General features: G+C 32.3%; 1 protein-coding gene and 1 pseudogene across 7 annotated transcripts; both read left to right on the forward strand.

Moving 5' to 3' along the window:
• Positions 1-440: 440 nt before the first annotated feature.
• LOC110668212 (uncharacterized) lies at positions 441-6,304 on the forward strand. Of its 7 annotated transcripts, none has more exons than XM_021829364.2 (10): positions 441-550; positions 1,827-1,929; positions 2,700-2,819; positions 3,404-3,472; positions 4,029-4,144; positions 4,558-4,612; positions 4,781-4,901; positions 5,408-5,455; positions 5,578-5,672; positions 5,929-6,304. In XM_021829364.2, the coding sequence occupies exons 3-10, from the start codon at positions 2,724-2,726 to the stop codon at positions 6,028-6,030; spliced, it is 702 nt and encodes a 233-aa protein (XP_021685056.2). In that variant the 5' UTR covers positions 441-550; positions 1,827-1,929; positions 2,700-2,723; the 3' UTR covers positions 6,031-6,304. The 7 variants fall into 7 exon arrangements, 6 of the variants coding, with proteins under 6 accessions (XP_021685056.2, XP_021685054.2, XP_057984400.1 ...); XM_021829362.2 differs by having other exon boundaries at positions 2,716-2,819; XM_058128417.1 differs by lacking the exon at positions 441-550 and adding an exon at positions 741-904.
• Positions 6,305-7,321: 1,017 nt separating this feature from the next.
• LOC110668199 (xanthohumol 4-O-methyltransferase-like) lies at positions 7,322-8,894 on the forward strand (annotated as a pseudogene).
• Positions 8,895-10,497: the final 1,603 nt, after the last annotated feature.

Here is a 10,497-nt window from a genome sequence, read left to right on the forward strand (position 1 = left end):
CCCATGTAATGCGTTCTAAACTTACGTTTTTGTCACATATCATTGAAAACCCTTTGCAAGAACTTATCATGGAAAGTTAAAGATAGGAAAAGCTGGATTTTTGTTTTTTTTAATTGAAAGAGTATCTGAGATGGAAATTCTGTTCTACGTGTTGTTTCAGCTGAGAAATGATTACCGTTTATTATAGTTATGAGTTATCCAACTGAAAAATTGGTGTTGGGCCAAAGCTAAGTCCAGCCAAAATTGGACATGCCTTGATAACCTGAGAGCTCAGCTATGATCTAGCCAAGATTATAGGAAATTGGCTGGTCGTGACTAGGTGGTGACACCACTTCCCGAAAAAACATTATTTGCTCGTATGAATGCCAAAAAAATCTGTGTGAAAAAATGGCCATTCTTCCCCTTCTCTTCCTCCTCCTTTCCCTTTTTATTCAATTCCTTTCTCTTCATTCACTCCTAGTTCTGGTCCCAACATCACTTTGTCCCGTTAACCATCCTTAAAAACACCCCAATCACCATCACCATGCCATTTTCTCAAATGGCATGAAAGGTACCTTTTTTATTCTTTTCTATGACTTCTGTGTTTGTGCAATTCTTTGTTACCCTTTCTTTGTTTTGTAAATTCTATGTTTGGTTGTTATTTTACATTTGTTTGCTATTGTTATTAAATTGGAGAGACACATGCCCCCACTTTTTCCAAAATTTTCAATCTTTGTTTTATGTAACTAGCTTTTTGCAGTGAAAAGTTGATGCATAAAGATCCCATTAATTGCGCTGTTAATTTCTCCCTCTCCAAAAGTTGGCTTCTGGGCATCTCTGTATTTAATCCATCATTGCTTTTTCTTGACTTACTCTCTCTCACACGCACAATGGGGAGAAACTATGATGGGAGGTTGAATAATAGGTGAGCATGGGTTGATTGCAATCATATGTCACCTATTTTTCCATTTACCATTTTGTCTTTTTGGCTTGAGCTTTCGGTTTAAATGGGTAAAAAGAATCAAACTTTAATTTTTGGTCACCTCATGAGATTGAAGAAGAGTAGACAATGCTTTCCCTCTTGCTCTTCTCTTCGCAGAGTAAAATTCTCACTTCTCTTTGAATCTGTTTCTTTCCAGAGACCAATGTTGATAGTTTAGAACCTGTTAGAAGTGTGCATTTGTGAAAAAAGTGTGCTTATTGTCAATTTCTTGATATTTCATTATGCCCACTGTTAGCTGACCAATTAGTCATAATTGGTGTACTTAATACTGCCATTGATTTCGCTTGCATTTATGCACTTCTGCCTTCAATAACTTTGTTTTTTCTTTTTGGACAGTTTGATGTTAACTGTTTTCAAGAGTTTTTTTTTTTTTTTTTTTTTTTTTAATAATTTGTCTTTCATTTGCATCTCTAAGTAACTGAATTCTTTAATTTATACATTGTATTTGATACTGGTTGTTGCTTTCCTCCTGATATGAATTTGTTTTTCATAAAGATAAAGGCTGTGCGGCTCTTGCAGGTGTTTATCTTTTATATTATTTGACTTGGTTCCCACTTTCTGTAACCTTTAGATAGCCTCCATTCTCCAAATAGCTTAGAAGCCAAAACTTTCTATTCTTGCACTTGGTCATTTGACTGTATAGCCTGTTTGAGCACAATACCACTGTGCAAATGTGTTTAGTTTAGTTTTCTTATTTCAAATTTTTGATTAAGTAAAACAGATAATAAATCTTCAATTTGGAGAGCAATAACTCTTATGATTTTGCAACACACCAATATGTGTACAGTTATTTGTTTGATGCAACAACTTGATAGTATGATATCCATTCAAAATTCAAATTTAGGTTGATGAGGATGAAGTTTATTGGAGATCAGAGAAGAGCAATGAAGAGTTGGAATGGTCTTACAATTCCACTCATGTAATTTCACAGCTAACTCAATGTTTTAGTAAGTAAAATTTCAGATTCCTATCTCATCACTCAGTTAAAGTTATATCATGCTTTTTTCCTGTCTATATTATATTTTTTCTGCACTCACACGCCAAGTTATTTTCAATTTACCTAGATGTACACTAAACTATATATTTTGTTTGTTTATTCTTCTTTGGGTTGGTGATGAATAGTGGTATGTAGCTTAACACAGTTAGAAATAGCTTTCATCTCTAGAGATTACATGGACTGCTTTGAATTCTCAACCTTGCACTCTTGAGTCCTTTGGGAAGCTGCTAACAAATTTGACCAACAAGTTGCTGATGACACTGACAGTATTGTGGTTTAGAAATCACAAAATAAACTATTAATTCAGCCATAGCACCAATTTAGGTTCTGAAAGTGTGGATTTTGTTCACTTCTTATTGAATTTAATCATGGGTAGTTTCTTTTAATCATGGGTAGTTTCTTTCTTGCATTTTGAAAAGCAATAACCATTCTAGTTGACAAAGGCTAGCTCTTTTTGTGTTCTTGGTTTACAATTTGAATTTAATGATGTGCAAAACTTGATTTCTGTTATTTACATCACCTTTTTTTCCCCTTGTATCTGTATGTAGAGGTTGGAACACAATAGATTTATAGTGTCAAACTACTAAGTTCAAGGCTATGTCAATAATGTTACCCATGTTTAAGATATAGTTCATATAACTATGAATCATTTGATTAAGATGTAGTTCGTATAAATCTGAATCATTCCATTAAAGCCTATTTTCTTGTTTCACCAATCAGTTTCTGGTGGTTGTAGCTAATGCTATGGTCGGACCACGAGCATGGCTAGCAGGGCTCTTCAATCGCTCAGCTAATAAACGCACTGAGAAATCTCTTGACAAACCTTTGACTCCTTTTCAGGTGAATAGAAATACTAAGCAAACATGTCCCTCCTTGCATTTCATCATACGTCAATTTTTTTTCCCTCTAATCTCATATACCAGATGAATAAGCATTTGCATTCTTATGCTTGTCTATGAGCATTTTTTGTATTAACATGTTCAACAAGTTGATTTTGTCACTCATGGATTGCCACCAAATAACAAATGTAGCTGGTCTGTGTAATTGTAAATAGGCACAGCCATGAATTAAATCCTTGCTGCCTTTTCTTCAAGGGCCTCAATTTTTTTGGGAACTAGCTTGCGATATTGACAATTCCAATTATTTTTCAAGTTTAATATATCACCTACACATGCCTAAGAAGGGCACAATCTCCTAGATGAGTGGTATACAGAAAAGTATAAATGAAAATCTACTTGCAATTCATTTTGTCAACAAAATTATGCAGAGATAGAGTACAGTAATATTTGTTTGGGAAACACACTTAAAAAAAAAAAAAAACCACAACCTGCAGTGGAAGGTTGCATGATAGATGTGCTCAAATACTACTTGATTTTTCATTCTCATCTTCACTAAAGTTGTAATCTATTTTTAACTCTTATCAGGAACAGAGACTTAAAAAGCTTCAAGAGCGGTTGCAAACACCATTTGATGAGACTCGTCCTGATCATCAAGTACTCTCATGATTCTTGCAATATAATTTTCCATTTTTCTTGGAATGCTTATCTTGGATTTGGTTGTGAAATGTATTAACCAAAAAAACTGATATTCTACTGGTAGAATAGAAAGAATTTATTTGATAAAATATATTATGTAAAGAATGGTTAAGGATAAATTTTAATATGCATTATAATGTAAATATTAAGTATTAATACTGAGGAAGAATGAAAATTTTAAAAATGAGATATATTAGATGGTGTACTTATGGACCAAATCCTTTATTTTTATATGAGAATATGATCAGAAAAAATTTAAGTTAATGCATAGGTTTTTATCATGATGGGGAGCATAGTTAAATCACTCTCCATGAATACCGAATCTTAGCTTTCATTTGGAGATGGCCAATAAACTAATAGCTTTTGACACTTTCATCTGCATATTTTCGTTTTATCATGAGATTTTTTTTAATGGATGCAGATGGTTACAAGAATTATGATTTTCTTGTCTCTGCAATTTGTTATCGCTTTTTGATACTTTATCACTACTTTCATTTTCATTTCTTGTTGTCAGGAAGCTCTTAGATCGTTGTGGAATGCAGCCTTTCCAGATGTTGCTCTGGCAGGCTTGATCTCTGAGCAATGGAAAGAGATGGGGTGGCAAGGTCCCAATCCATCAACTGACTTTAGGTGAAATTCTATAAATTTCTTTCTGTTCTTCTCATAGTTAAAGTGGGCCTCTTCTGTCTGTTATTGATAAGAGAATGTACAGCTTGAGAATCATGAATAGAGGTGTACTGCTATAGAAGTTTCAACTAATTCATATGGCATGCATTGAACATCACTTGAGAAAGGATTACTTCCATTTTGCCTCATTTTAACACTTCACTTCAAGCATATTACTCCCCACCCCAAAGCACCTTTCCTCACTCTGTGCTTGGGTTTGAATCTAGGATCTCATGGCCATAGTGCATTAGCCATATTAAAGAACAGAAGCAAAATCTTTTTATGAATTAAATTAAACACTATGCTTTATTTTGAATTTTTTATGCATTTTGGAATTCAGATATATTCTCTCATAATGAGTTAACTTTTGTCCTTAGGGGTTGTGGTTTTATTGCTCTAGAAAACTTGCTGTTTTTTGCCAGGACTTATCCGGTATGCCTTCCTGACTCTTTCAAGTATTTGTGCAACTATTTCCTTAATTATTTATTCCTTTATTTGGAACCGATTTTGTGATTTTCTTTTTCTAGATCCTCTAATGCCTAAATTTGCGCAGAAAGTGAGTTATGATTATTACTGATTGTATGAAAATACAAAATGAAGGTATCTTTTCGTAGGTTATTGTTCAAGCAGGGTGGGAAGCGAGCAACTTGGGAATATCCATTTGCTGTTGCTGGCATTAATGTTTCATTTATGTTGATCCAGATGTTGGATTTACAGTCAGGTTAGTAATCATGTTTGTTTCAAAAAAGTTGGGATTGGGTTGGGGATGACGACTGGTGAAGAGGAAATTAAACTGCAAAGGGTGTTTGGTTTAAGGTGAAAATGAATCATTCTAGTTCTCTTGTTATGCTAGTTGCGAAAGTTAAATTCTCTGGAAATTCATTGAACCTAAATTTCTTAATATTGTTACCTGAGTTTGAGTACACTGGGACCTTAAAGGAGCACCATTTCTTCTCATCATAATTCCCCTTATTTATGTGTCGACAGAACAAAATGACTCATTCAAGGACAATGCAATTTAAATTCTTGATCAATGCTAAATTTTTCCATCAAGAGATTTTCTTTCTTTAAAGCATAATTTATTGTATGCTATTGTCAAATTACTAGATTAACTTTTGAGCTTTTGCGTCATTCTATAGCTATTGATAGTTCCATCATGCTTATCCCTGTAGCTTAAAACCTACTGTGGTTATTTACTAATAGTCTTCCCTCTTGTCTACTTTGCAGAAAAACCAAAATGTCTTCCAGGAAAGAATTTTGTTAGATTACTGGGAGGTAACAGGGCAGCTGCTCTAAATTGTATTATGCTCTTGTGTCCTTGAATATAGGAAATTGCATTTGCTTTTAAGATTATTTTAAGCTATTATTTACTCATAATTTTACATTTTTAATTGCAGAAGATGAAGCTGCTTTTGATGTACTGTTCTGCGCAGCTTTTGAATTGATGGATGCTCAGTGGCTTGCTATGCAGGCTTCTTATATGGAGTTTAATGTATATTTTCTCTCTCTCTATTAAAATCTTATAGTCCAGAATGTTCAAAATATGCAAGATTCTTTTAATTCCTTTGCTGCTGCATTCTTTTGTAGAGAAGATACAATGTAAAGTATCAACTCTTTTCCATGTTAAATTAGCAAATAATCTTTGCTGAATTCATTTAAGATTATATGTCAAGCATTACTAAATCCAGAATTTTCCTATATTCATGTCACTTCTCTTATGACCTTTTATCTGCTCTTCATTCCTGCAGGAGGTGTTGAAAGTAACAAGGGAACAATTGGAGAGGGAGTTGTCTTTAGAAGATGTTCATAGAATAAAAGATTTGCCAGCATACAATCTGTTGTATCAATAGCATGTTGTTATTATTATTATCATAATCATTATTATTTATTATTAGTACTATCAACCACTACTGAACATCAAGACATATTTGCTCCAACTGAGATGATACTTTGCTGTAGAGATCTATTCTGGAGTTGCACATGTAATTACTGATCTGTACAAGCCATTTTTGGTGATTTTATAGCTGAGCTTTGTACACTGCAATGGAGTTGACACATACTAATGTTGAAGGAAACCTTGTAACCTCATGGCAGGTTGTTGCTAAATGATTGCATTTGACATTAGGTTAGGCTGCATTCTTCTTATCCTTTGCTAACATTACTTTTAGCTTTTTCTACAACCAATTCAAAAACATACAACTTTCAAATCCAAGAAAAAAAAAAACAAAAAGAATGAGAATTACACTTTTTAAGTTTTACTTTGTTATTTTATTGATTGATGGAAATTTGTACCTTGTTTGGATTGGTGGAAAATAGAGGAAGGAAAATAAAAGAAATTTCCACCCATTACTTATTTGGAATAAAAGAAAATAAGGGTAAGGGAAAATGAACAAGGAAAATATTATGTGGGACTCATGAGTAACTTTCTTTCCAGGTGGGAGAGAAAGTGAATGGTAAAGGAATGCAATTACATTTTTATCCTTATAATAATTTATTAATTATAAATATTTTACTTTTCTCTCTTATTTTTTTTCCCTAACATTCAAACAAGGGAAATTTTTTTTTTTTTCATTCACTTTTACTTTTCTTTCTCATTTTGTTCTATTTCCTTTCCTCTTAAAAAATTTTCCGAACAGAGTTAAAGCGAGCTTTGCTTTTTTTTTTTTTTTTTTTTTTTTTTTTCTGATTAGGCACTTATTAGAGTTCAAACGCGATATTTTATAATTTAAAATACTTATTTAGAATTATGATTATAATTTTTTAAAAAAATATTATTTTAAATATTATTAAAAAAATAAAAATCAATTTTTAACAACTTCTAGCTAATATAATTGAAGTGATATTTTTTTCAACGATATGGACTCTAAAATTATCCTCATTGATGTGTTTGATTTTTTTTTTTTTTCCGAAAATTGATATGTTTGATTTAGTATTAATGATTACGATATGGTGATGGATTGCTGACATTTATTAGATATTTCACATCAGAGATTACAGTGATCAACTCCATCTAGAAGAATGATCCAAAAATTTCCCGTGTTTACCTACCTCTTGAAATGAAATGTTTCCGTAAAATAGACTCTGTACCATGATCATGTCTCACACCAAATCCATTTATAAATCTTCTGCTAAGATCAAATACACACACGGAGAGAGAATGGAACAACTTCTTGAAGCTGAGGAATTGCTCAGAGGCCAAGCAGAAGTATGGCAACTCATGTTTGCCTTTGCGGACTCCATGGCACTAAAATGTGCAGTGGAGCTTCGCATAGCTGATATCATACACTCTCACTCTACCCCAATTACATTGTCCCAAATAGCTTCCTCTATTGACTCACCCTCCCACCCTGACATCCCCTACCTTACACGCATCATGAGATTGCTGGTCCGCCGCAACATCTTCACTGCTGATCGTCCATCAGACGGCGGAGAGACTCTCTACGGGCCGACCCACGTTTCTAGATGGCTTGTACATGACTCCGATAGGACCCTGGCACCCATGTTATTAATGGAGAACCATCCTTTGACGACCAATCCCTGGCATTGTTTTAGCCAATGTGTGAAAGAAGGTGGCATTGCCTTTAAGAAAGCAAATGGGAGTGAGATTTGGGAGTTTGCATCACAGAATCCTGAGTTCAACTCCATGTTCAATAGTGGCATGGCATGTACTGCAAGAGTAGTGATACGTGCAATTTTAGTAGGATACAAAAATGGGTTTGGTTGTGTGGGATCACTGGTTGATGTGGGAGGTGGGACTGGGGACTTGGTGTCTGAGATTGTTAAATCACATCCACACATCAAAGGGATCAACTTTGATTTACCTCATGTTGTTGCTACAGCACCAGAGTATAAGGGTGTGTGCCATGTTGGGGTGACATGTTTGAAGCCATTCCAAACGCTGATGCTATTATCATGAAGGTAAAAATTTTTAAACTAAGATTTTTTTTATAGTTTTTGAATTTTTATAATTTCTTACTGTTTGAGTGAAAATAAAGGTTTTCAATAGAAAATTTTGTTCATTTCACCGATTTAGTAGGTCAAAAAAATGAAGATTTTTTACATTTACAAAAATTTTATTTTAAAAAAATAATGAATTCCCTATAAATTCATAGTTTAAAACTTGCACTCAAAACTAACTAAATAAACAAATATTTCTTATGGCAGTGGATAATGCACGATTGGGGAGATGAAGATTGTGTGAAGATATTGAAAAATTGCAGGAAAGCGATACCTGAGAAAACAGGGAAGGTTATCATAGTTGATGTAGTTCTGAAACCAGAGGGTGATGACCTATTTGATGACACAGGTTTGGTGTTTGATCTGCTAATGATTGCACATTCATCGGGTGGGAAGGAGAGGACTGAACTTGAATGGAAGAAATTATTGGAGGAAGGAGGCTTCCCTCGCTACAATATTGTCAAGATTCCAGCTTTAACATCAATTATTGAAGCCTATCCTCAATTACAAAATTAACATATCATGCCATTAATATGGCTAGGATAGGATATTTTAAGAAATTATCATATGCACCTGGTGTATATATATTATTCCTTATAATTATGTGAGATTCATTCTTTATATTACTAGAAGAACTCATATTTTTATGAGAGAATAAGTACTATTTTTATGTGTAAGGACATTTTATGATATTGTAATTTATATTTCTTTTCTTTAGTATTTCAAAAATCCTTAGTGGGGATGATAATTGTCAGAATTTAAATTATAATCTCTTGTTTTATAAGGTAGAAACAATAGAGTATATATCTTATAGTGTTAGCTTCATTATTTTTGAAAGCTTTTAAAATTAATTTACTTTTTATAACTACTCCCTTTTCTCTTAGTCTAAATTATTTATTATTTTAAAAAAAATTAAAAAATATTATTTTTCTAATTTTACCCTTATTTCTATTAAATATAATAACTATTTTTATAATTTCTTAAAATACATCTTATCACTTTCTTTCCCTTAATTAGATAAGATAAAAAGTAATTAAAAAGTATTTTATTATAATTTAAGTGATTTAATTGCTTCCTTAATTATGATTACAAGACTTGACAAGTTTCTTCATTATTATCATCATTCAAGTGGCAGAAGTTAAAAACCTATTCACTAAATCAAAAACCTAATAGAAAATCTCTAAACTCAGATCTAATTGGAATAATGTTACGCATAGATTATAATGTCGATATTTTAGTTGGCAATGGCAAAATTACTTGACTATGTAAACTTGATGTTACATATATCATCGCTTATAGCTTTAACATAAGATATTTAAATAGTGAAATTTATAATTTTCAAAAGATATATTTTCTTATTATTATATTTGATTCACAAGAAAACCCTTTTTTTGTTATTTAGTAGAAGTTTAATTAGCAAGCTTAAAAGTTTTTCAAAGAGTGTGTGTATGTGATTTTCTGGAAACAAAACTTTCCATTGTTTCGTTTTCAACAATAATTGTAATGTTGATTGGGCTATTGCTGACTTTGCTAGCAATTCTGGTTTGCTGGGAGAAATCTTTCTTCCACTCCACTAACGTCAAGTCAGCCACGTCTCGCAGGTGGAACTCTCATTCATTCATATTTTAATTACTTGCTGTATTACTGCCCATTTGCAAGCTATCCTGTGGGCTGGAATTCAAACCTTCACTCAGACGGCCATCACAGCATTCATTCATTTTCTAAGTAGATTGAGAGACTCAAACCTTTTTAGGTCTTGGTATAGAAATCTGTTTCTTTTTGGTTCATATTCTGGAAGAGATGGCAACCGATTTGCAGGTACCTTGACATAGCAAGGTGTTATTAATCCTTTAACTTGTAAGTAGATGTGATATTATATTTTTTATATATTTATTATTGGGGATATTTTTATACTAATTTTTGTCCTATGAGACTAAATTCTTTATTTTAGACGATCAAAATAACGTATTCTCTTATATTAACATGAAACTCTCAAAATAATAATTTTGGAATGCTTCTAATAGAATTTAATTATGCTCATTGATTGAATTAATTATATTAATTATTTTTTATATAATTTTATTAGTTTGAATTATGACCTAACTTAAAAAATTTATGATGCAAAATTCAAATTGGATATTTTATAAAATCTATATGACAGGTTGTTGCTAAATGATTGAATTTGACATTAGGTTAGGTTGCTTTCTTATTTACTAACATTACTTTTGGCCCTTGTTTTTGGCAACCAATTCAAAATCATCCAATTTGTTGAGTTTTAGTTTGTTATTTTTTTGATTAATTGAAATTGATGGTAATTTTTGCTTTTTTTAATTGATTGGGTTCTAAATGAGTTCAAATTT

The sequence above is a fragment of the Hevea brasiliensis genome, chromosome 10, assembly GCF_030052815.1.
Source record: "Hevea brasiliensis isolate MT/VB/25A 57/8 chromosome 10, ASM3005281v1, whole genome shotgun sequence".
NCBI classification, from domain to species: domain Eukaryota; kingdom Viridiplantae; phylum Streptophyta; class Magnoliopsida; order Malpighiales; family Euphorbiaceae; genus Hevea; species Hevea brasiliensis.